The sequence below is a fragment of the Cornus florida genome, unplaced genomic scaffold (genome assembly GCF_030987335.1).
Source record: "Cornus florida cultivar Cherokee Brave unplaced genomic scaffold, ASM3098733v1 CherokeeBrave_3.0.0_Hap2_Chr08, whole genome shotgun sequence".
NCBI lineage: Eukaryota > Viridiplantae > Streptophyta > Magnoliopsida > Cornales > Cornaceae > Cornus > Cornus florida.
The window spans coordinates 58,669,340-58,697,306 of NW_026775578.1; the positions used below are offsets into that span (position 1 = coordinate 58,669,340).

The following is a 27,967-nucleotide window of genomic DNA, read 5'->3' on the forward strand; positions in this document are numbered from 1 at the left end:
CTTCTTCTAGAGGGTTTATATCACCTGATCAGAAAAAATAAGCAAATGAACAAAAGAGATACTATATACCTCCATAAGCAGGTAATCATCTTTCCAGAGCATGTAAAGAGTCTTTGCTGTATCTTTCTTATCAACAAATGTGGTATCTGAAATCTACAATGTAAATAAGTGAAATGAAATATCAAACATATTGCGGGGGAAAAAAAAAAAAAAAAAAAAAAAGAGTAAGCAACAAAAAGTTGCACAATTTCAAACAAAAACATTATTACCATATCTGACGATCACACCCCTAAAATTTGACAATAATATACATGCTTGCATGCATACACATAACATATACATGCATACATACTAAGAAGCACAAAAACGGATACGGAACACATATATGACACGACACGGTTACGGTGACACGACAAATCCAAAAAAATTACAACACAGACACGTTGGGTGAAATTATATTTGGAACAAATGGTCCTCTGAAAAAATCAAAGTAATTACTTAATTAATATGCAAGTCCAATATTCTCTCGGACTTAAGAGTAATTAAACTATAACATAAATAGGGTGAAATTATAATGATGGTTGTTAAAGTTAGAGGGTTTCTAGTATTTCACTTGTTTATTTTGAGGCATTATTGTAATTTTATCATCTCAATATATATACAAGAAAGGTGGTGTAGAAACCCTACAACCATCAGATTAGCTTTTCTGACTTCTCCTTCTTTTCTTCCTCCTTCCGCTTCTCCTCGCTAATCCTAGACACAAATTCCCTTGGTAACAGAGCAGCATATTGAAGTCAAGCACCAATATTTGCCAAGTTGCAAAACATTGGAAGGGGTTGACGTCATCTAATGTTTCTCAGGTTTATGAGTTGTATGAGCAGGTTTTCGTTACTAACCAGTCCGGGAAACCATTGTCTGAGTACTGCGGCAGCCTTAAAAATTTGTGAGATCAGTTATTGCAACATCAACCATTTACTACTAACTTGGAGCAACAGAAGCGTCATTGGGAGGAGTTTATGATTGCTTCATTGCTCTCCTGTTTAGACTCCGATCTTCGTGGCTTTAAAGATCAGATTTTTGCTAGTGCAAAGTTACCTACGGCTGCCAATGCATATTCTCGATTATTAAGGTCCTCTTTGGGACAAAGCTCCAGTGTAACTCACACAGAGTCTTCTGCCTTAGTTTTTACCGGTGGGGGTTGTGGTACTATTAATGGTGATTCTCGTGGAGGTCGTGGCAGCCATGGTTTTCGTGGTGGTGGTCATTCTTGTGGACGCGGAGATAGGAAATGCGATCATTGTGGTGGTACGAATCATACTGAACCTTATTGTTGGGCAAAGTATGGCAAGCCAGATTATTTTCATCAGGCTATCGATGGTACTTCACAGTCACAACCTCGTAGTGGTACTGAACATGTAGCTTCTTATTCTAGTTCTTGTGGTGCACTCACCACTCAACTTAGCAAGCTTATTCAAATGTTACAAACTACTTTTCCATCCACTTCCACTACTACCTTAGCCACTTCAAGTAATGTTGCATGTGTGGCCAAGTCATCTCCGTCTTAGGTCATTGACTCTGGAGTGAGTTCAAATATGTCTAGTGTGCTATCTATTCATCTCTTTTTTCTGATTTGAAATCTGTTAACCACCACATTGTTTTGACTGATGGCTCTTCTCGTACTGTCCTTGGAAAAGGTGTTCTTCACCCTACCAAATCGTTATATTTGTCTTCCAGTCTCTATGTTCATAATTTTCCTTTTAATTTGCTTTCTGTAAACCAATTGTGTGACGACCCTGATTTTTAGGCCAGCGTATCCTGTGATGAACCGTAAGAATGATCCGATAACGGATCCGAATGCGGAAGCGAAAACAGAAAATAAGACTCTAAGAAGTCAAAGTGACCTTCCATGAGGTCGTGGAACTTAACAAGAACTGATGCGGAAGCAAAAGATCGAAAATATGACAAATAAGCCCCCAGGGGCAAAATAGTCATTTCTAAAAATTGTAGATTCAGGTGCCACTGAGCATACCGCTGGAAGGACAATGAAAAACTAATCAAGATGGACTCAAGAATCGCATGATTCGGAGTCCGGATGAAGGAGAAACGGCATGACGAAGAAAAACGAGCACTTAAGGCAAAAGGGTAAACTGGTAATTATCCAGGAAGAATCAGGTGCAACCGAGTACATCGTTGGAAAGACAGCGAAAAATTAGTCAAGTTAAAAAAAAAAAATTACTTGAATCGGAGTCTGGACGAAGGAGAAACACACAAAAGAAGAATTGACGTCGTGGTGGCCTGACGAGGGGCCATGGCGCACACGGCGCCCATGCGTGAGCCCATCGGTGTGCATGCCGGCGCCCAAAGACATGGCATGGTGGCAGCCCTTGGCTGCTGTTACATTTTTTTTGATCTGCCCAGAACTAAGGCTTGAAACGGAGGTCAAGACGAGTTTTTCTGGAAAAACACGAAGAAGAAAGCCCCCCTAAAATCGAGTTTTCTACCTGACCACGCGAACGCAATCGAAAAAAACTCACTGTGAAATCCCAAAAATGCCCCTAGATCATAACTGAACAAGAGAGTCATAAAGCTGCTAAATGAAAACTGGAAGCTGAAACTTCACGAGGGATTTCCGGTACCAAGACGATATTTTCTGGAAAAACACGAAGACAAAAACCGCCCTAAAATCATGTTTTCTATTCAACCATGTCAAAAGAAGAAAATAAAACTGATGTTAAAGGTCCATAATGCCCCTAAATCAGAATATGCAAAAAAAATGCGAAATGAATTCACAAGAGGCTCAAAACACAAATGATAAGGTTTTGCCCGGAAACGACTATGCACACAAACGTAACTTATCTATTTAGACGCGCTACAATGGTCCATGGCTTAAAAATATAGCCGATGCAAAATCCGACCCCCCAACGGGCAAAAAGGCAAAAATTGACTTGGAATGGAAAACATGGAACCTAAAAATGTAAAATGGAGTCAAATGACCATTTGGCCCTTGGTCACACTTCATACAAGATTAATAAGACTCTATGAGAGAATGAAAATAGAATTTCCACACCCGATGCAACCATGGTGAAGCAATGACTTGCGATTTTTCAAGGTTTTCATAATATTTCATGAAGTTAAAAAGTTGTATAGAATACAATACACATGTTATTGGCCTCCGGCCTCATCTCATACATGTCAAATACATTGAAAGGAGTGCACTTATGTACACATTACATACATGAAATCAAATATACATATTTTGACATATAAGTCTACAAAATGACATTTCATGCTAACATTTGCATGAAATGGAAACTTGAAAGCTACACGACATCCAAGGAATGCTAGGCTTCACGAACCAAGTCTTCGTACCTGAAATATGCCCTAGTATCGTAGGGGTGAGTAACATAAAGCTACTCGTAGGAGATGAGCATGCATCGACCTAGCATTTTACAAATTTATCACCTTAAGGTGAAACATGTTCAAGGGGCTCATGCCACCTAACGTCTATGTCCAAGTGAGACTCAGGGAGCATCCTAAGCTACCTTAGAGTCTAAGCAACAAGAATCATGATATACATACGTGTATGAAACGAATCATGGTTGGGATAATCCAAAGAACACGACAAGAAGAATGCTTGAGCATAGATTAACATGAATTGCATTTTCAATACAATTGAACTAGGTCTAGAGTAATCCATACAACATGAAAAAAGCATATTTGAATACAAGTTAACAAGAATCACATTATCCATGCAATTCAACAACAAAAGAGCATGTTATACAATGCAACAAGGTTTAAGTTCTCAAAGCCATCAACTTAGAATCTAAAGCACAAAATAACAGTAGTGGTTCATGCCACCTAACGTCTATGTTATAAATGAATCAATAGGATCAATCCTAAGCTTTATTAGAACGTTAAAACACGATTTTCAATATCGATGCAATTTAACCAACATTGGAACTTCCAATACAACGCATAAAGCACAATTTCGCAAAGTTAAGATCCTATAACTTAAAATGGAACGACAAATAAGAAACAACAAGTTACAACATCATCTAGTTATCAACTTGAAAATGAAATGCGAAATCAAACAAAGTGGATACTCGGACGTCACGCCGGATCAAACCGACAACATAGTTACTTTAGGGTTACTAGCCCATGGGTAACCTCCCTACGTGCGCACTAGACCATATAGAGAGACTATCCCCCGTACTAGAACCACGTCCTAGCCATAGTCAAACAACGACATCCCCAAGCTTCCAAAATCAACAAGTTGTGCAACAACGCATATATCAACAGGAATATGCAAGATAATCAACTATTTACCAAGCACAACCAAATTTGAAAACCTATACAATACATGCTCTAAGTCCACAACTAATATGATGTGACGAATGTCGAATCTTCAGTGTGCGATTCGTTACACGCTATGCATGAATGATGTTAAATATGAAGTGTGCAAATCATTACACAATGCAACAATATATTTAATAAGAAAAACATATTCTCATGAGTACAAACATAGTAACTATGTTATCCAATGTTCAAAACATAACCAAATGAATATACAACAAGTCTAAGTCCATGATTTGAATATAGAAACCACTTCTAAAACACAACTAGATCATGGAGCAAATTGAAAGAATTTAAATAGATAAACACAATTAAATTCTCTAGATTTCGATTCAATTCCAAATAACCTCAATTTAATACATGTTAAAGGACATAGTATGGTCATCACCTATATCCATTCTAAAACTCAATTAGGTTGTTGGAACAACAAAGTAGAACTTTAATTAAATCATACTAATTTAATTACCAAGGTTCTAAAACAATTTCTAATTGTCCCAAATTAATATATACTAGTAAACAAGTCATGGCCAATACAAATATCAAGTTAAAACCTTAATTAAGCTAATGGGACCACAAAATAGATTTTAATTAATTCTTTTAATTAAAATCTTTAGATTTTTCAAACTTAACCAAATGCTCTCAATTTAACATATCTTAGAGAACATGTCAAGGACTAATGTAATATCACATTTCAAGCTTATTTCATGCAAGTTACACCTATGTAAATTAAACTTTCACTAAAGTTAAATATAAAATAAAGGTTGCAATTCTCATGCAATTAATCCCAATTTAATACATGTGAACAACCACACCAAAGCTTAATTTTCTAGCATGCCACAATTCAATTCAAAGTTGTATATCACCATGAGGATTAAATCTTAAACAAGGAAATTAATTAAATAAAAGGTTTCAAAACCTCACCGAATATTCTAAATCAAATATATGTGAAGCTATATGGCATGTAGATCAAGAATATCAAGTCGGAATTCGAATGGAGTGAATAGTGCATTCGGGGCAAATTAATTAATCAAATTAATTAATAATTACTAATTTTCAAAACACCTCCAATTACTTTCAAATTCAACTATGTTGAAGAGCATGCTAAGGCCTAATTTAGTATGCTAACACATATTGATTTTAAGCTAGTTAAGGTCATGTGAATTAATCTTTCACCGAAGATAAATATTAAATAAAATCTTTAATACTTATTCAAATGTTTCAATTTTAATACACGACAATGAGCATATCAAGGGGTAATATAAAATCATGCTATATATTTAAACCAAGTCATGAGTAACCGGGAAAATTAGATCCCGTACAAGAAAAATAAATAATAAAATCTCTAGATTTTATATTTAATCATGTAAACAAGTAGTATAAGTATCACAAGCATGCTATATAACAAGAATTTAAACCTAGAACATCTCCTACCTCAATTTGAAATGAAAATCCCAAAGGCCCCAAAATGGAACGGCTCCGAATCCGACGAAACTACTAGGTTTTGTCGGGGACAATGCCGTGAACATAACCCCCATGAAAGCCCCGTCAAAATCATAACTTGACCTCAAAAACTCAAGAAATGGTCAAAATTGAATTCTAATAAAGGGGAAAAGTAGAGCACGGCGAAGGGAACAATAAACGTTAAGGCCGAAGACTTTTCATCAAGGAAAAGTGAACCAAAAGAGGAGAGAGAAGATGGTATCACCCCTTGGTCTGCCATGGGAGCTCCAGGTCGTGCATGAAGAGGGGAGAAGATGAAAAATGAAATATCTCACCCCCCTTTTATAGAAATCTCAAAAAGTGCCTCGAACGGGCCCCGCCGGGTCCGAAAAAGTAAAATTTGAGCAGACACGCTCAAATGGAAAAACTTTGTGAACGAAAAAGATTCAAAATGATAAAATATGAATAACGGAAGAAACGGAGTTAAAAACTGAGTCCCGAGCAGAAAGTTATACCCAAAACAAGTTTGGCGAAAACCGGGGCCAGAAACCCTGAAACTGGAAAACATCGACCAGGAGAAAATTCCAAGAGTACACAACTCGACGAAATGTGAAAATGAATCCCGTACGAGGATCCAGGCTCAAAACAAGACATTTTGTAATAACTTTCATTAATTGCATAATGGCCCCTCCAAAAAGTGAAAACTGCACTTATGACCCCAAATGAAAATATCTTCCAAAAATATTTTCTTAAAAACCCCTGAAATAAAATATCTTCAAAAGATATTTACGAAAAACACCCCAAGAAAAGAAAATAATTTCAAAGAACTTTACATCCATGCCCCCTATGGACACCGGGAGCAACCAGAGTACTTTCTTGCAAAAGTAAAGATACGTATTTCGAGAAAACCACTCAAGATGAAGGCACGTGAAGTCAAAAACCAACTCCGAGCATGAGAAGTGAGGTTGTGCCAACAATGTGACAAATGGGGAAAAGACAGAATAGGGAAAAGAACGAAATAGCGCATAGTGTCCAAAAATGAAAAATGTGAAAATGACTCGGTCCTCAAAGGAAGTTGTCAATTCACATGAAAGAGTCTCAGAAACCAATTCTGAGCACTCGAGATGACACTAAGTGATACGAAATAGAGCTCAGAAAAGAAAATTAAACGAAAAAAATTCATTCATAATATTTCAGGAAAAAGGAAAGGAAGGCAAATGAACGGGTCGTTACAAATTGACTAAAACATTACATTGTTCAATAACATTTCTCCAACATCATATGTTTTTCAGGACCTCAGGACGAAAAAGATGATTGGTTCAGGGAATGAGAACTGAGAAGGACGAGCTTTATTATCTGGATCCCGGTGAATCGATGGTTATTGATGTTCTTCTCCTATGCTTGTGCATTGTGATAATCAAGCAGCTATCTACATTGCTAGCAATCCTTTTTTCACGAGCGTACCAAGCATATAGAGGTTGATTGTCATTAATTCGCGACCTGCTGATCTGGAAACAGATTGTTACTCCTTATATTTGCTTAAGCAATCATCTGGGTGATATTCTTACAAAGCCATTAGCTCGTGGTGCCTTTCAGCGGTTGTGTTTCACACTGGGCATGTTTAATATGTATGCTCCAGCTTGAGAGGGAGTGTTAGAGTTAGAGGGGTTTTTAGTGATTTACTTGTCTACTTTGGGGCATTATTGTAATTTTTTTATCTCAATATATATATATATATATAAGAAAGGTGGTGTAGAAACCCTACAACCACCAGATTACGTTCTCTGACTTCTCTTTCTTCTCCTTCTTCTTCCACTTCTCCTCGCTAATCCTAAACATAAATTCCCTTCACAAGCTCTAACTACGGCTATCATAATTTCAAGATTTTATTCTCCATCCAGTTCAATGTGTCCTACACATTAATGTGTACAAGCACTATTATTTATAACCTCTGAGATAATCAACAAATAAATACTTCCACATTACACCTTATCATAATACAGTGACCAACTCATTATTCAAGGGTGCGAACCAACTCTTTTATGACAAACTAAAATTTATAACTCCTATGCATTTAGTTAGCTCCATCGTGCATGCACATAAATCATTTAATATTTGTCAAAGAGACTTGACTCAACTCTTGAGTCAATCAATACAAGCATTCATCATATATGTACATAAACATGTAATTATAAAATCAGACATCTATTAATTAAATATGTCGAATACATTCAGTTATTGGTTTAAAGGGCACAACCATTCCCAACATTTGCACCCAACTTTATGCCGTATGACAAAAATATCAAAAAACTAGATTATTTCATTTTCAATTAATAAAGCAACCAATGGTCCGAATGAACATTAAATAAAGTCGTCCACTTATTGTATCAATCTTAGGGGAAAAAATGGTCAATATATTCTTTTAAGTACAATGGCAACCAACATGATTATTTCTGGATCACCTCTGAATTTACTCCAAGCAAATTTATCAATAATAATTTGTTACCTTATCAGTTTCAAGTAGGTGACCAGCCTTTGACAATAACCTGAACATCCTGTAAGCCTCCCTCCCATATCTTTTCAACACTATTGATTCCACCTGCAGCATGGAAGAAATAGTTTGGCTTTTATCTAGACTAATGAGAGAGGAAGTTAACTTCACCACATATTTGGACCAAAAAAAAAAGAGAGGGACCTCCTCGTTTTGAGCCAGTTCGATAATGCTCTTCAAATCTGTGCAAGAAATATATCTATGTGCATGTCAATTAAATATTTGCAAAAACCTCGTTAAGGTTCATACTCATTTTAATCCACATAAATATTTCTCAGACAGAAATACACTAGGAGAGAGAAGACAATACGATACCAATACTATATGTCTCATCTAGGGGATGGCATCCCAACTGGACAAGGGAAACTCTGACGAGTTCTAAGGTCATGGTACGACCATCTATACTCTTTATTACCTCTTCATAAATAGCATCCATGGACAGGGGAACTGCAAATCATAGTATAAGTACTTAATTAGCAAGAAATGAGAAATGGTGTACACCCCTGTGAATCAAGCTTTCTTTCTTTTTTATCATATTCAACATAATCTTAACCTTTCAAAATATGATAAGCAAATAAAAACAACTTACTAGGGCAACTAATTAGGAGAAAGAAACTGCATGAAAGAAAAAGAGAGAAATTTTATGAATGCCACTACTATATGCGTCGTTCACAATGATGCCTTTGGGCTATATAGCTTCTAGGCTTTGTTGCAGGATGTGGGGGAAGAAGTCCTATTATAGAATGATCCAAAGCTTCCATTTTTCTGTAAACTTTAGTTGTATGACAATCTACACTTTTTAAACATTCATCATATACAAAAGAAGACACAAAATGTTACCAATCTCATTGTTTCATATACAACGTGCATTGACACAAAAGCATGCTACACGAAGAAGCTACTAAACAATGGAGCCCTTACTTTTATATTCGCGGGTATAATTGGCATAGGAAGGGTTGGGGTATTCTCAAACCAACCAAGACCCAAACTCAACTCAATAGAGACTAGGTGGCTGCTAGAGAAGTGGGCTAACAGGGTGCATTTCTGTTATGTTTGTGGCCCGAATTTGGTGGCGGGTCGCGTTGATGAGCTTTGTCTGGGCCCAAGCTTTGGGGGTTGGCCCTAAGGAAATTCTTTTGACCCATTTTTGCTTGTGGTCGTGGACCCTAATTAGTACTCTCTTGTAACCCGATATATAAGGGCAGAGTGTAAAATTGAGAGACGCTGAAAACGTACAAAAAGAGAGTGGGGCAGAAACTTTTAAGTCTTTAGCCGGATCTCTACCGTGGACATAGGATTTGCCGAACAACGTATAAATCTTTATGTTGTATGTGTGGTGTGTTTAATTTTCTGTCGTGTTTCGTGATTGTTGTTTAAGTTCGCTGGGTTTGTCGTAACAATTTCCATCTCTACTAATTAATTTAAATTTCAAATCTTGGATTATACAAAATGCTGAAAGATAAAAAAATTGAAGAGAGAAATTAAAACATGAAAAACACTACACACAAAGCCCAAAGGGCTACATCACTTTTGTTATATTCTCTCTTAATATTGTTTACAGCACCTCTATTCATAGGTGAATCAGGGAAGACTTGTAGCTAGAGAATAGAAATTTCTTGCCCTACAAGTATTTTATAATAAAGGAGTTACACAGAAAGTCGAATACATATACGGCAACAACTTGCTACCCAAGTATAGCAACTTTAACATTCTGTCAACACTTAAATCACTCCTATAATTATCCTCCAACACAAAATAAACTGCTTAACCATCTACTTAAAATGTACTAGCACAAAGGACACAAATTAGAGGTTAAAGAAATTAAGCAATATTAGGAGAGAGATGATCACCTGAATTTTCCATCTTCACTTTAGTCTCTTTATTTCCGGTTGCCTCCAGCATTGCACTTAAAACAATGCCAGCTCCATCATCAAGCCGTGTTCTCACATTTTCAATGCAAGCCTAAAACATAAACATAAATTATGCATAGCACATTGTAATGGTATAAAATCAATCTCATAATCAAATATGACAGCATTTATTGAACGTGGTGTTAGATATAAAACTCACATCCTATTCAGGGAGCGTAATTAGATTTTATATCTCAATAAGAATATTTATTCAATGGAAAAACTATTTATAGGGCGGCAAAATGGGATAATCTAAAAACATGACCAGATGTGCCTTTGAGTATATATGCATATGTGTGCATAAGTATATATGTGGTGCATGTGTGTGTGTGTGTGTGTGAGAGAGAGAGAGAGAGAGAGGTGACAGTAAAGCAGAAAAATATCCAAATTCCACAGATAAATCATGGAAGAGGTCCTTTTTCCACCTGCTGATGGCAAGACAACTAATTTTAGCAGCACAACATAGAAAAATGACGCATTTAGCATTTGTGAAACCTCTACAAAATAAAGAAAAGAAAAGAGAAAGGACATAGCAAAAAAGCTGCAACTACGTACATAGAAGCAAGTTGATTATATGCAGACCTAGACATCTTAACATAACACTGCCAAAAAGTGAACAGTCAAGTAAAATACTTCAAATACTACAAAATAGCAACAACTTCTAAGAAGCTGCAATTGTGCATATGCACAATTTCTAAGAGGCCGTAATTATGCATACAGAGCAATTTGTTTCCATGGCATCATCTGAAGGAAGATAAACTGCTACTAAAAATAAAAAGTCTCTCTTAAACCTCATGTTATTTAGGCTGTAAGTCAGAAAACTCATATACCTGTCTTTTTTCTTTTTCTATTTTTATTTTGGGAATTCCAGACCAAGCTTATGACGAACAGAATCTACAGGGCTGAAATCAAACTTGTGCAAGTTGGGCGTTGGTAGCCAGTTCAAGGAAGTGGAGCGAAGTGATTCCAAGAGAAGCCTTTATACAAAGTAGAGAGACGCAAAGAAAGGCGCAATGGCTCATAGTCGAGGCAATGGAAAAAAATGGTGCATCTATCAGTGTAGGATTCTTTTTGGTGCATCACATTAATTCTAAATTTTTTTTTTTTTTTTTCTCTAGGCATTTTTCTAACTTTGTTATACAACTACAATCCAGATCTTTAAAATTTTATGAGAACAGGAAAAAGAAAAAATCAATCCTAATAATAATCAAGGTATCCACGGTAGCAATTGTTCAAGCTATCTTCTAGCCCAAGAAAATAATAATAATAATAATAATAATAATAGATAAATAAAAAAGCAAGGGCACTATAACTTCACTTTTTCCCAGTATTGATGAACCAGAACCAAAGGTAATTAAAATGACTTGCTTAACAGAGATATTATTCTGACATTTCCCTTCCTAATGAAGTCATCATTTCTTTATCTTATCTATTTTAGGTCCTCATAAGTTCTAGCTATAAGTTGTTATCACATTAAATACAATTATAGTTGGTAATCCCAAAGTATATAACAGCTCAAAAATTTTAGGGCCAGTGTTTGTTGTCAGGGGCTTATTTGCTATTACTTATATAATGTTGGGGCTTATGTGTAATTTTTGAAACTTATTATTATAAATATAATGTGCTGGAAGTATGAAAGTATTCTTTCATTCTTTCTCTCTTTCCCCATCTCTCTCTCTTTTTCTCTCATCCTCTTTCTTCTCTTTTTCTTCTTATACTTTACTCTTTGATTTGATTATCTCTTAAAAGTCAACATGATATCAAAGCATGGTTTGTAAAGCTCTAGGTGTGTAGTTACAGCCCTAGGGCAAGTTTGTGTAAACCCTAGTGGGTGTGAATGGTTTTGAAGAGATTCCAAGATGGGATTTGTTTGCAAGGAAGTAGTGTTAATCATATCCACACGTACCGCGGATTCACAAGTCGATTGGTGTTTCGATTGCTTTTTTTCGTGTTCGTAAGGTTCTGCAACAACGGCCTTTTCTTCATCGTTCGCTATTCTGGTATAGTCTACTTTGTTGCTTTCTAGGATGTGTGTGGTAACTATGTGGTCATTTTTAAATGCATCTCAGAAAATGGTAATCTTTCTAGTTGAAGTTTGTGTGTTAGAGAGGTGGTTCTCTACGTATTTTGTTGTTGGTTTTGTTTATGAGGATTAATACCCAGAAACTGTTTGATAAAATGTCTGGCATGTGACTTCAAAAGAAGTTGGGTCTTCCATAAGTTTTGTTTGTTTTTTTTTTTTTTTTTTTTTTTTTTTTTTTTTTTTTTTTTTGATAAGTAAAATTTGATTAGAAAAGCATTCAAAAGGGAACGCGTCCCTAATACAAAAAACGAAGGTGGAACCTAAGGACCAATAGAGTCCAAAAGGTCAACTAAATCAACAGTCAAGGAGCAATCGCTTCCTTTCACAAAACAAAAAATAGAACGAAGAATATGCATTTTCAAAGTCGCCATAGATGTTTCCTTTCCTTCAAAACTTCTGCTATTTCTCTCTCTCCATATACACCACCAAACAAAGTGTGGAACTATCCTCCAATAGTCACGAGCGTGGCTTTTCACTAGGCATCTTCTCCATGCGTTAATCAATCCTATGGAGGAATGGGGCATTACCCAATGTACGCCAAAAATGCCAAAGATGAGGTTCCAACAATCATACGCCACAGGACAGTGCATAAGAATGTGATCCATAGACTCACCATCTGTTTTGCATAGACAACACTAATTAACAATAGTATTGCCTCTCTTCCTCAAATTGTCCAACGTCAAAATCTTGCCACAAACGGCAGTCCAAACAAATAAAGCGACTCTAAGTGGAGCCTTAGAACGCCAAACAATCTTCCATGGGAAGTCATGATCAATGAAATTGGACAAATAAAGGAACATGGACTGAACACCAAATCTACCATGGGTGGAAGGAACCCACAAAATGTCATCACTACCTTTGCCAACATCCTTTTGCTGATACAACAAATCCAAAAAAACACAAACCCCGTTCATCTCCCAATCTTGAAAAGAACGCCTAAAACGCACATCCCACGTAACCCTGCTGCTATCAAGCCGGTAACAGTCAGCTACGCAAGCGTGCTTATTTTCGGCAATGCCATAAAGTCTAGGAAAGGAATAAGAACACAACTGATCTCCATACCATAAATACTCCCAAAAACGAACACGTCTACCATCACGAACTTTGAATCTAATGTGAGAGGAAAAGACATCCCAACCCTTCCAAATGAATTTCCATATGCCTACACCCCCCGCAACAAAGACTGGACGGGAGGACTAGCCACCACTCTCCTCCCCAAAAAGACACGAGACAACCCTTCTCCAATGGCGATGTCGTTCCCTACCAAATCTCCACAACCACTTTCCTAATAAAGCTCTATTAAAAAGAACCAGTTTTCTGATGCCTAAACCGCTTAACTACAAGGGTTTGCAAACTTACTCCCACTTAACAAGATGATACTTGGACTCCTCTCCCCTTCCACCCAATAGAAAGTCCCTTTGAAATTTTTCAATCCTTCCAGCGATAGAGCATGGGATTTGAAACAAAGATAAGAAATAAGTGAGTAGGGACGAGAGAGTACTCTTAATAAGAGTGACCTTCCACCCCTTTGACAAATATTACTTCTTCCATCCTGCCAATCTCTTCTCAAACCTATTGATCACTGGGTCCTGACTCCCCACCCTCATGGAGGAAACCCCCAAAGGCAATCCCAAATAAAAAAGGGGAAAAACACCCACCCCACACCCAAGAACTGCAACTAAGAAGGAAATATCTGGAACATCCCCTACAGGGACAAGTACACTCTTACCAACATTGATCTTTAGCCCATAGACCGCCTGGAAACACACCAGAATGCATCTCAAATATCTAAGTTTAGACACATCAGCGTCACAAAAAACCAAGGTATCATCTGCAAACAACCGATGGGAAGATCTCCATCTGATGAGCTACATCTCTACCAACTCTGAACCCTTTAATATAACCCAGATCCTTCACTCTCCTTATTAGTCTGCTCAAACCCTCCATAACTATAAGGAATAAAAAAGACGACAACAGGTCTCCCTGTCTCAAAACTCGAGAGCTCGCAAAGAAGCCAGTAGGAGATCCGTTCACTAGAACAGAGAACATGACGGACGAAATGCATGTTTCGATCCATTTCCTCCACCTATCTCCAAACCCCATCCTCTAAAGCAAGTAAAGAAGGAACTTCCAATTGACGTAATCATAAGCTTTCTCAATGTCAAGTTTGCTTAAGACGCCAGGGACCAGTCTTTAACCTGGAGTCAACACATTCCCCTGCTATCAGAACAGAATCCAAGATCTACCGTCCTCCAACAAAAGCATTCTGGGACTCCAAAATAACTCCATCCAATACATTTTTCATCCTAAGAATAAGAACCTTAGCAATCAGATTATATATGCATCCCACTAAGTTTATTGGTCGAAAGTCCTTAATATCATAAGCGCCGCCCTTCTTATGAATAAGGGCAATAAAAGATGCGTTTAATGATTTCTCGAATATTGGGAGGTAGTGGTGATCACCATACAGGCCTAGTATTACGACTGTTAGCCTGGATGAGACGAATTATATGAAGTGGGCTCAATCTACTCGTATGCATATCACTGGTCGTAAGATGATCGACCATATTGAAGGGACTGTTACGTATCCCTCCAAGAGTGATCCTGAATTCAAAGAGTGGAGTGAAAATAATGCACTAGTTATGACGTGATTGTTGCAATCAGTGCAGCCACAGATCAGTAAAGTTTCTATTTGTGAAAACAGCTAAAGAGCTATGGCAGGCTATAGAAGAGATGTATTCCTCGGTTGGTAATTTTGCAAAACTGTAAGAACTCCAACAACAGATATCAAGATTCAAGCAGGAAGACCAAACTCTTGCTACATATTACTCCCTCTATCCCAAAAAAGATGTCATGCTTTCCTTTTTGGTCTGTCCCAAAATAGTTGTCCACTTTCCTTTTCCAAATAATAAATTTTACATCTTTCCATATATGTCCTTGAAGTTTAAAATTTCAAACTTGAATATAAGGGCAAATGAATAATTTTCCAAGGAGACAAGGCATGTCCCACATGTTCCCTTAAAAATTCCTACTCCCCAAAAGTGACATCTAAATTGGGATAGAGGGAGTACCACACTATATGTGGTAAATGGGAAGAGTTAGATCACTACCAAAACTACATACCTGTGTATGAAGGTGATGTTAAAGCATTTCGTGCTATGGTAGAAAAGAATCGAATCTATGAGTTCTTGGGTGGTCCACATCCGAGATATGAGTATGCCAAGGTACAAGTGTTAGGCAGGTATCCAGCCCCTACTTCTGTTAGAGATGCGTTTTCATATATCCAGGCTGAGGAGAGTAGAATGAAGGCTATGTCTGCACCTGTATACACAAAGCCTGAGTTAGAAGTACCATTATCTGAGAGGTCTGCTCTTACCACACAACAATGGAACAAGCCCAATCCTCCAAAAGGAGGGAAGCAGGATGACAAGAGCAAGTTGAGGTGTGATCACTGTGGTTGTACGCGCCACACTAGGGAAACATGCTGGAATCTACACGGTCGCCCTACTCTAGCTCCTGCACATGTGAAAGCTAGGCCAAGGCCTGGTCTATTTAGGGGGTCATCTACGGCATATACTGCAGAGCGTGAGACTACTTCTACTAGTCATGCCTCCTTAGGGCCACCGAGTTCTTTGTCTAGGGCTAAACTTGATGCTTTTCAACATTTACTAGCTCAAAATGCCTCCATTTCCACCTCTAACTTAACTCGGACAGGTACCTCTCATTTAGCGCATCAGGTTTCCACATTATCTGGTGGGCCACCCTGGATCATTGATTCAGACGCCATTGATCACATGACTGGTATGGCATCTGATTTTTCTTCGTACAGTTTATGTTTTGGTAAGGATAAGGTTAGAGTGGCTGATGGCACCTTCACCTCCATTGCGAGGTAGGGCATTGTTTCTGCCTCTCCTAATCTTACCTTATCTTCTATTCTTCATGTCCCAAAGTTTACCAATAACCTTTTTTCTATCAATCACATTACAAAAGGCTTGAATTGTAGTGTAACATTTTTTCCATCTCACTGTGTGTTTCAAGACTTGGATACAGGGAAGACGATTGGAAGTGGACGTAAGGACAATGGCTTGAATTTGCTGAACGCGAGGCCAACTTCTTATTATATTGCAAATCAATCCAGTGTTAGGAATAGTAATGTCAATAAAGACTTGTTAATGCGATGCATAATAGACTAGGTCATTTACCTCTTCATGTTTTGAAGTATGTGCTTCCCTAGTTTGCTTCTGTTGAATCTTTTGAGTTAAATTGTGAAACAAACGTTCTTGCCAAACAATGTCGTGTTTCTTATCCTACTAGTATTAATAAAAGTACAGCTCCTTTGCAGCTTGTTCATTCTGATGTGTGGGGTCTTGAATCTACTACTTTGTTACTTGGTTTTCGTTACTTTGTTGTGTTTGTTGATGACTTTAGTCGATATACTTGGCTTTATCTTATGAAAAGCAAAGATGAAATTCATTCCATTTTTAAAACCTTACAAAAGATGATATGTACTCAGTTTAGTTGTCCCCTCAAAATCCTTCAATCTGATAATGGAGGAGAGTTTATGTCTTGCCTCCTTTTTTGCAGATAACGGGATTATCCATCAAACCTCCTGTGTCGATACACCACAATAGAATGGTATAGATGAAAGAAAACACCATCATATTACGGAGGTGACCCGTTCTCTTCTAATTGGGATGGGAGTGCCTAAAATTTATTGGGCTAATGTAACCTTAACAGCTACATACCTTACCAATCGCATGCTTTTTAAGGTTCTTGGCTATCAATCCCCCTTCTCTGTCTTACATCATCACACTGCCTTGTTCACTGTCCCTCCAAAAGTGTTTGGTTGTGTTTGGTATGTTCACATTCATCATTGCAAGGACAATATGGACCCTAAGGCAATCCAATGTGTATTTATTGGATACTTCGCCACTCAGAAAGGGTATCGGTGTTATAACCCTACCACTCGTCGTAGCTTTATCTCCATTGATGTTACATTCTTTGAGTCTATTCCTTTTTTTTCCACTGTTCGGGATTCTCTACCGACTACTACACAGGTAGAGAATCCGTTATCCATTCAGAGGGAATGCCCCATTCCTTTGCTTGTTCCCATTTAGGGGGAGCTTGTTACTGAGGTGCTTATGTCTGGTCCTTCTAGCACTAATGATTTGCAGCATGGAAAGCAACCAATTGTCTACACTAGGAGGGCAAAACAAGTCATTGACTCACCCCAGGACCAAGAAGTCTCCCTCAATCCAAGTAATTCCTCAGTTGACATTGATACTCCGGATTCTTTTCCCAATAGTATTCCTGTTGATCTTGATGTCCCTATTGCCTATCGTTAGGGATGTTCGTAGTTGTACAAAACATCCTGTATCTTAGTTTGTATCGTACGATGCCTTATCTCCAACATATCATGCTTTCACTTCGTGTATCTCCTCTGTATTTGTTCCTTCTAGTGTTTCAGATGCTCTCAGAAGGAAGCCATGCTTGCAGAGATGAAGGCCCTTGAGAAGAATGGTACTTGGGATATTGTTCCATTAGCTAGGGGTAAGAAACCAGTAGGCTGCAAATGTGTCTACACAATAAAGTATCATGCAGATGGAACAATTGAGAGATAAAAAGCTCGGATAGTTGCAAAAGGCTTCACTCAAACCTATGGGATTGATTATTTGGAAACATTTACTCCAGTTGCCAAGATGAACTCTATACGTGTCCTTTCTTTGGCAGTTAATTCGAATTGGCCTTTACATCAACTAGATGTAAAGAATGCTTTCCTTCACAGTGACTTGGAGGAAGAGGTGTATATGACTATGCCACTAAGGTTTAAGCTTCTTCTTTAAGCTACCTTTTTTTTTTTTTTTTGGGGGGGGGGGGGGGGGGGGGGGGTTGTTAATTAAGCAAATTCAATAAAAAACGTTCAAAAGGGCAACGCGTCCCATGAGTAACAAAAGAATCCTATGGACCCAAAGAAGAAATAAAATCAATTGTCTCCTCCAGGAAGGAACAATGCCTTCCAGAACCCCAAAAACATAAAAAAGTAATAAAAGTTTACTTAAGGACCACAAATGAGAACTCCTCTCCTTCAAAGGATATTTTATTCCTCTCCCTCCACAGACACCACCATAAGCACAACGGTGCCATCCTCCAAAAACCATAAGCATGTCCTCCCACAAAGCATCCTCTCTAAGCCTCAATCAGTCCTCTTGTGGATCTAGGTATCACCCACGACACCCCAAACATGCCTAACAACAGACACCAACAATTAAAAGCCACTGGACAGTGCAAAAGAAGATGATCTACCGATTCTCCATTACATTTGCACATACAGCACCAGTTAACTATTATTTGCCACACCTCCTTAAGTTGTCAATCGTCAAAATCTTGCCCTACACCATTGCCTAGGGAAAGAAGGTCACTTTTAGTGGCACTTTAGATCTCCACACTGATTTCCATAAAAACGTAATCCCTGTAAAGTCTGCGAGGCACTGGAAAAATGACGTCACTTTAAACCTTCCCTGAGTAGAAGGCACCCAAACAAGCGAATCGCCACTACGGTTTAAGCTTGCCAATGGTCAGAATTTAATGTGCAAGCTAAATAAAGCCTTGTATAGGTTAAAGCAGTCACCACGTGCTTGGTTTGAGAGGTTCAGCACTGCTGTGAAAAGAGTAGGGTATACACAGAGTTAGGCAGATCATACTCTCTTCGTCAAGAAGCACCAGGGCTACACCACTGCCCTTATTGTATATGTTGATGATATTGTTATCACTGGAAATGATCCAGAAGAGATTCATCAAATGAAGTCATTCTTGGGGATACAGTTCAAGGCTAAAGACCTCGGATCATTGGGATACTTTCTTGGCATCGAGATATGCAGATCGAAGAAAGGGGTGTTCATTTCTCAACAGAAGTATGTACTAGATTTGTTGGCTGAAATAGTTAGGCTTGGAGCTAGACCTATTGATATTCCCATTGAGCAGAACCATAGGCTTAATGATGTAAATGGAGACCCATTAGACGATGTGGGGAGATTTCAGCGATTGGTTGGGAGATTGATTTACCAATCTCTCACGCGCCCAGTTATTGCCTACGTTGTTAGTGTGATTAGGTAGTATATGCATGCTCCACGTACACCTCACCTTGAGGTAGGTCATCATATTCTTCCTTACCTCAAGGATTCACTTGGTAAGGGGATATTGTTTGGCTATCATGGCCACTTGCATGTTGAAGCCTATACTGATGCTGATTGGGCAGGGTCTGTGACAAATCGACAATCTACTTCAGGATATTGCACATTTGTTGGAGGTAATCTGTAGTAGCCAGATCTAGTGCAGAGGCTGACTTCAGATCCATGGCACATGGATTTTATGAGTTGTTATGCCTATGAACAATGTTGGATGAGTTGGGTTATCCTATTCGCGAGTCAATGAAGTTGTATTGTGACAACAAGGCTGCTATTAGCATTGCCCATAATCCAGTTCAACATGACAGGACAAAGCACATTGAAGTCAATTGACACTTTATCAAGGAAAAGCTTCGTCTTGGGCTGATTTGTACTCCATACGTCAACACACGTGATCAGGTTGCTGATGTTTTGACTAAGGGTGCGAGCAAGACTTGCTTACAAAATCTGTTAGTCAAGCTGAGCATGATAGATATCTTTGCACCAGCTTGAGGGGGAGTGTTATCAGGGGCTTATGTGTAATTTTTTGAAACTTGTTATTATAAATATAATGTGGTGGAAGGATGAAAATATTCTTTCATTCTTTCTCTCTTTCCCTATCTCTCTCTCTTTTTCTCCAATCCTCTTTCTTCTCTTTTTCTTCTTATACTTTACTATTTGATTTGATTATCTCTTAAAGTCAACAGTGTTCTATCGAGTAATTAAGCCAAAGGACTTCTGACAAGGACGAACAATCTATTGACTTTGTGAGACATGCACAGTTTTACGCCTAAGTTTCGTTGAACGGAGATGGATTTACTTGGAGTATTTTGGGGACCGTAGATCCTAAGTTGAATGGAAACATATGATTTATGTAACCGACCCCAAGTAGTTGGGAAAAAGACTTGGTTGTTGTTGTTAGATGCTAAGTTGACTTGCAAAAGTGATTACTGTAATTCAAAGATATTGTGGCTAATAAATAATTGAGCATTATGATCAACACTTCGAGTTTGTCCTGAAATGGTGTGAAATGACTAGAAATAATATTATTTTGCCAAAGTTTTACACACAGAAGGACTAGTTTAAAAAAGGTGGGGGAAAGATGTGATTCTTTCAAAAAAAAAAAAAAAAAAAAAAGAAGTTCAAACAATAGAAAATATAATGATATATAACATACTGTAATCTATGTATACATGAACAGCATAAGTCATCCCAGAGTATTAAATGTAAATTGTTTCCCTCAAAAGTCCACAACTGCTGAAAACGGAGATTTCTATAAAAGGATCAAGACCTTATTTTTAATCCATCACACAAACTCAATCCTAGAATCCCCAACCTTCCGTCTTATAAAAAAGTAAAAAAATAATAATAATTACAAAAGAAAAAGGCACAACCCGAGAATTCAGGAAGTAAACAGGACAATGACAATAAAGACTACAAAGCTACTATAGGCTAAAGCCCCCAAACTGCTACTCAAAAATCAAAGCAACCAAAAACTCGATGAAGGAATCAACTTAGAATTTACACACCCCAACTAAAAGCAGTCAAAAAAGAGGAACTCAAAAACCCATAATAAGCGACCTTCAGAAGACACCTTCTGGGGTAAAATGGAGCCACCTTTCATGTCAGACTGCCACTCAGGCAACCTCTCTGCCAGCATCCCCATGATTCAACAACCCATCCTCAAGGAACCCACAAATAAGAACAAAATCAGATTCCGCTTATCCCAAGAAACAACATAGCACACCAGAAGATGACCAACTGTTACTCTATTCTTTTATACATGCAATAACAATTTGAGGACATCTTCCCCCTTAGCACCAGACTACCAATGGTCAAGATTTTCTATAAGCAGTTATTTAAGTAAAGAAAACAACCTTAGAACGTACTTCAGTGCTCTAAGTACCTTTTCCTAGGAAAAGGAGCTTCAGTTCCAGCCTCCAGGTAACACCTAAGATATTTAGAAGCATTACATCTCAAACTAACCTTCCTATAGCCCTGCCTCCCTAGTATATTGATCTCAATCAACTAGTCAAAAAAATGAATCCAACACCTGTATTACCAGCCCTAAACAGGCCTAGTGAAACAAGATTCCATACCACCCATTTTGTCATAAATACTAGTATGACTAGCCATAAAGTGCATTCTTCTTAACTACAATGCCAGATATCCGAAAATACATTACTGACAGCCATATCCTCAAACCAAAAACCGCACCATCTGTTCGTCTGCCACATTGTACAATAAAATCACAACATCTGTTCGTCTGCCACATTGTACAATGTGCCCAAAACTACTCTAGACCCTATTTTTATCCCTTCCCAACACTTTCTTATCCCTTTCCACAGACCGACCCATGCGAGCCTAACATCTGAGACCCACTCTCCTCTGGTATACTTTCCAGGCACTATCCTCCTCCGCAGACTACTCTGTCCAAGGTGTACCTTCATAACCACTAACCAACAAGCCTCCAAAATCATATCAACCTTCTCATATCTCCAGAGGGATGAATTTTTTGTACTTTAATTGTTCTGTTGGATTTTCCATCACTTCTTTCCCTGAATGAATTCCATTGTAGCAAACGAAGCCAAAACTTTCTGTCAAATTTCTATTTCTATTTTGACAAAACCTTTTAACTTTATATGATTAAATTTCCTTAGAATCAATATATTGCCCAATACAAAAGTAATAATAATAATAAAATAAAATAAAAAATAAAAAATTGATAAGTATTGCCCAATACAAGAAATTTGAAAGTAACGCATGGTGAACATCTTTAAGGAAAGACTCAACACAATTGTTGATATATTATATTTTATTGATCACTAAAATAAGACAACATTTATGTGGAAATCAACTGTTTACGTTCTGGTCAAAGTATAGAAACTTTATCATGAAAAATAATACTCTCATTTTTTTTTCTTGTACAGATAAAAGTTTGACAATCAATGGGAGAACCAACCTTATGCCTAAGGCGCCGCATAAATTCTTCAAAATTGGGTCGCCAAAGAACTTCTTTCTTTGTTTTTTCAGCCCCATCTATTGCATCTGACTCTAAATCGCCCTGCTTGCGCTATAAAATGAGAAGTTATAAGCACATAATTGAACCAAGTAAATTCAAATAGAAATCACACAACAACCTTCTCCCCAACTGGCACACTAGTGGGGTGTTCTTTGCTATTTTCTTCATCAACATCAATCTCATTCTATGTTTGAACTAAAAATATTTGTGATTCCATAGGAACTGCTTCAGATAAAGCTTGTTCCTCTAAAGTCTTTGATTCTTCTGCCATCTGTATCCATGTGTAAATCAAAAGATTAGATTTTTTTTTTTTTTTTTTTTATAAGTATCAAAAAATTCAAAATTTAAATGATTCAAACTTATCAACAACAAGAGGTACATGGAGCATTTTCAATAAGCTATGAATCAAATATATTTAAAAAAAAAAAAAAAAAAAAAAAAAAAAAAAAAAAGAAAAGATGAGTCCAATCTAAAAAGAAAAAAGGATCATAATTTACTGATTTTCTTTACCGCAAAACTTAAAAAGAAAAAGTGACATCCATAGGCCCAGGATGTGGGGTTGTTTTGTACCCAAGACCACCAACCCATCGCTCACAGAAGGATCCCTTAACCATTGCAAATAAAAGAAATGGCCATATTCATTTATGTTAACTTCCTCAAAATTATCTTAGATGACATTGACAAGTCAATTTTCAATCACTCAATTCTGATGCAATACTGCAACAATTTTTACAGCTGTCAAGTATCAAGATTGACTAGACTCCAACCTTGTCAATTTCATAAAAAAGCAATTCTACTGTCCCAAAATGAATAAAAAGAGAACAAATAAAAATTGTGAGGGCAAAGCAAATCAATAATCACGAATCACGATTGTATAAATAACTAACTAGTTTTTTGCTTCTATACCAAAAAGAAAAATAAAACAGAAAAGAAGAAGAAAAGAAAGAAGTTATCAGCTAATGTACTTGATTGTAAATCAATTACCATATCAGCCTTTCAAACTTTCTTCTTCACAGAAGTTTCTTCTTCATCTGGTGGTGCGACGTTTGGTCCATGAGCTGGGCAGCATTCCACATACTGGGCATTAACAAGTTTATTAAAATTTTCCTTCACAGCATCCTGAGCCGTACAATTTCCTGTGTAAAAAGAAATAAAAAATTAACATAAAAACTAAAAAAAAAAATTGGTGTGGAAGTAAATACTAAAGCACAACGAAATTCTTTTCTAGGTTCTTATATTCCGCACTGGGTGGAAAGGGGGAAATCATCAATCCTACACAAAATTTAGAAGTTCCTTGGACTATTTTAAAATAGACGACAATTACAGAATATTAATATTGAACGTCTTCACCAAGGACCAGGAAAATAGCCCTTGAATAATCCATATTCTGCATCTTTCAAGCTAAACTCACAAGAAAAGTATCATCTTGCAAAGAAGACATATTCATCAAGAGAAAGAATTATCCAAACTACAGAGGAAGGCCTCTGATACCTTCTTTAAAAACCCAAAATCTACACTGACAAAACAGACAACGAATTTTACGTTGACCGATCAAAAGAACAATGGCAAAACAAATGGTTGATATTCTCGTGATGAGACTCATTATTTGTCATTTGGTAACACAGTTGCGCTGACAAAGATAAACTAAAGCAGAACCTCTCCAAGAGTACAATTGTGGAGGGAAAAAAATCACACCAATCGCAAAACAACACGTGGCAACAAAAGGCAGCCCACAACAAAGTTAAAAAAACTAGAAGCCCATAATCAAACATAAGCTCAGCGAAGGAAGGCCTACTTAAAACAAAGGCAGAATGAACAGGCCCAATTTTGACAAGGCCCAAACTCCATAACGCCCGCAATAATGTCGAATGCACGATCTGCAGGCATAAATTACCCACGTTTGGGAATAAAAGCCAAGAAACGGCTCCATGTAAATTCCTAAGCAAAAAACACTTATAAATATAGCCTGAACAAAGGTGAAGCTCATGAAACTCATAATATTACTACTATCTCAAAGATTTGCTTGCTCCCTTTTTGATTTTTTCTGTGTGCTCTCCGTAGTCGATCTCTTTAGGTGTTCGGGTGTAAAAAATTGCACCCACAACAACCCATACAAAGCTTTACACAAATGGATGAACCGGGGTAAATCAGATACTGAAATAAAAACATAAAAAGGATTTCACTGAGAAGAAAGCTTCTGTTTACTTCCAAGCTCAAGAATCTTCCTTCTAAAAGTTTCTATTTTAGGGGGGAGGAGAGTGGGCACTTAAAGAAATCAATGTTTTCCCTTTTACTACCATCTTAAGATGTATCCATAGAATTCATACATATCACCTTATACAACTTTGAAGAGACCATTGGTGTTCAAACAAAGTAACAATTATAAACTTCACAACATTTGGTAATCAGAACTTTTCAATCCAAATGAGTTTATGTTTTCGCTCAATATAATTAGGGTAACTACAATAAACTCTACTAAGGTTTGGCCTAATTGCAAATAAATTGAAGGTTTGCCTTTTTTTGCAAAGACCACCCTATGTGAGAATTTATGTGAATTTACTTATCTACCCTCATTATTATATTGTTAATATGCTCAGACTTATGGCATAGATTATCAGGAGACTTTTAACCCTGTTGCCAAGATGAATACCATCCGTGTATTATTTTCCGTTGCTGCAATTCGATCTTGGCCTCTATTTCAGTTAGATGTCAAGAATGCCTTTCTTAATGGTGATTTGCAGAAGGAGGTGTACATGATTCCTCCTCCGAGCTTTCGTTCTCCTGCTCATTCTAGTATGGTATGTCGTCTTCGTCGTTCTCTATATGGCCTCAAGCAGTCTCCTCGAGCTTGGGCTGATCGCTTTGGCACTGCTATGCTCAAGTTTGGTTTCCATCAAAGTGCAGCTGATCATACCTTGTTTTTACGTCATTCAGGCGGTAAGACAGTTGCTCTCATTGTGTATGTCGATGATATTATTCTTACCGGCAATGATACTACCGGAATTAATGAGGTTAAGAGCTATCTTGGCTGTCAGTTTGAGATTAAGGATCTTGGTCCCCTACGGTACTTCTTGGGCATTGAGGTGGCTCGCTCTAAGACTGGCATTTTCATCTCTCAAAGCAAGTATGTTCTTGACTTGTTTTCTACTTCTGGTTAGCTTGGCGCTCGTCCTACTGATACTCCGATTGAGCAGAATCATCGGTTGGCTGATTCTGAGGGGGAGTTGTTGTCAGATATTGGTCAGTATCAACGACTTGTGGGGAAGCTCATCTGACATTGCTTCTGCCGTGAGTGTCGTGAGTCGATTCATGCACTCTCCTCGTGCCCCACACCTTGATTCAACTATTCGGATCCTTCACTACTTAAAAGGGTGTTCAGGCCGTGGTATTTTATTTGCCAATCATAGTCACTTACATGTTGAGGCTTGGACAGATGCTGATTATGCAGGATCAATTTCAGATAGGAGGTCTACTTCAGGTTATTGTACCACTATTGGTGGTAACTTGGTTACTTGGCGCAATAAGAAGCAGGATGTTGTCTCTCGGTTTAGTGCAGAGGCAGAGTATAGGGCGATGACTCATGGGGTAGGTGAGTTACTTTGGCTGAAAACCTTGATGACAGACTTGTGCCTTCCAGTGTCTCTTCCATTCTCACTCTACTGCGACAACAAGTCTACCATTAGCATAGCAGCAAATCCCGTTCAGCATGACATGATTAAGCATATAGAGGTGGACCGTCACTTCATTCGAGAGAAGATCATCTCTGGTCAAATTTGCACTCCATTTGTCACAAGCTCTCAGCAGCTTGCAGACATTCTTACAAAGGGCGTAAGCAAGATTGTGTTTGAGAATGCATTGTTCAAGTTAAGCGTTTCAGATATCCACGCACCAACTTGACTATGATACCACGATTTATGGTATGACTTACCATAATAGCAGAGATTTGACTATGCTATAGAATATGCCATAGAATATGCTTTAGAATAAGTTGTGATTTGATTTTGATTTGATTTAGTTTCCTTTCTTGTAATATGAGCATGTGCTCATTTTATTTATAAATACTAGAGATGTGAATGAGTAATTCATATCATTTAAGCCTTACTGCAATTCTCTCATTTCTCTTCTTTTTATATATTTCTACTGTACCCAAGACCACCAGCCCATCGCTTACAAAAGGATCCCTTAACCATTGCAAATAAAAGAAATGGCCATATTCATTTATGTTAACTTCCTCAAAATTATCTTAGACGACATTACAAGCCAATTTTCAATCACTCAATTCTGATGCGATACTGCAACAATTTCTACAGCTGTCAAGACTCAAGACTGACTAGACTCCAACCTTGTCAATTTCATAAAAGAGCAATTCTACTGTCCCAAAATGAATAAAAAGAGAACAAATAAAAATTGTGAGGGCAAAGCAAATCAATAATCACGATTGTATAAATAACTAACCAGTTTTTTGCTTCTATACCAAAAAGAAAGATAAAACAAAAAAGAAGAAGAAAAGAAAGAAGAAGTTATCAGCTCATGTACTTGATTGTAACTCAATTACCTTATCAGCCTTTGAAACTTTCTTCTTCACAGAAGTTTCTTCTTCATCTGGTGGTGCGACGTTTGGTTCATGAGCTAGGCGGCGTTCCACATACCGGGCATTAACAAGTTTATTAAAATTTTCCTTTACAACATCCTGAGCCATACAATTTCCTGTGTAAAAAGAAATAAAAAATTAACATAAAAACCAAAAAAAAAAAAATTGGTGTGGAAGTAAATACTAAAGCACAACGAAATACTTTTCTAGGTTCTTATATTCCGCACTGGGTGGAAAGGGGGAAATCATCAATCCTACACAAAATTTAGAAGTTCCTTGGATTATTTTAAAATAGATGACAATTACAGAATATTAATATTGAATGTCTTCACCAAGGGCCAGGAAAATGGTCTTTGAATAATCCATATTCTGCATCTTTCAAGCTAAACTCACAAGAAAAGTATCATCTTGCAAAGAAGGCATATTCATCAAGAGAAAAAATTATCCAAACTACCGAGGAAGGCCTCTAATACCTTCTTTAAAAACCCAAAATCTACACTGCAAAACAGACAATGAATTTTATGTTGACCAATCAAAAGAACAATGGCAAAACAAATGGTTGATATTCTCGTCATGAGACTCATTATTTGTCATTTGGTAACACAGTTGAGCTGATAAAGATAAACTAAAACAGAACCTCTCCAAGAGTACAACCCATACAAAGCTTTACATAAATGGATGAACCAGGGTGAATCAGATACCGCAATAAAAACATAAAAAGGATTTCACTGAGAAGAAAGCTTCTGTTTACTTTCAAGCTCAAGAATCTTCCTTCTTAGAGTTTCTATTTTAGGGGGGAGGAGGGTGGGCACTTAGAAATCAATGTTTTCCCTTTTACTACCATCTTAAGATGT

General features: G+C 37.4%; 1 protein-coding gene across 1 annotated transcript; it reads right to left on the reverse strand.

Annotated features, from left to right (window-relative positions):
• On the reverse strand, positions 1-27,320 carry LOC132270333 (uncharacterized). Its single transcript, XM_059771513.1, has 10 exons — positions 27,078-27,320; positions 26,978-26,990; positions 23,525-23,658; positions 22,641-22,706; positions 22,463-22,573; positions 10,195-10,306; positions 8,660-8,791; positions 8,489-8,526; positions 8,300-8,392; positions 1-153 (listed from the first exon to the last, which is right to left on the reverse strand). Exons 1-10 carry the CDS (start codon positions 27,219-27,221, stop codon positions 16-18), a joined length of 981 nt encoding a protein of 326 aa, XP_059627496.1. The 5' UTR covers positions 27,222-27,320; the 3' UTR covers positions 1-15.
• Positions 27,321-27,967: the final 647 nt, after the last annotated feature.

What these genes read in the sequence shown, in the direction of transcription:
- LOC132270333 (XM_059771513.1), bottom strand. Translation starts at nt 27,221, where the DNA reads ATGGCTCAGGATGTTGTAAAGGAAAATTTTAATAAACTTGTTAATGCC. An exon ending in GTGTGCCAGTTGGGGAGAAG is followed by an intron (nt 22,574 to 22,640) that starts GTTGTTGTGTGA and finishes CTCATTTTATAG; the next exon opens with CGCAAGCAGGGCGATTTAGA. An exon ending in AGATGAGACATATAGTATTG is followed by an intron (nt 8,527 to 8,659) that starts GTATCGTATTGT and finishes TTTCTTGCACAG; the next exon opens with ATTTGAAGAGCATTATCGAA.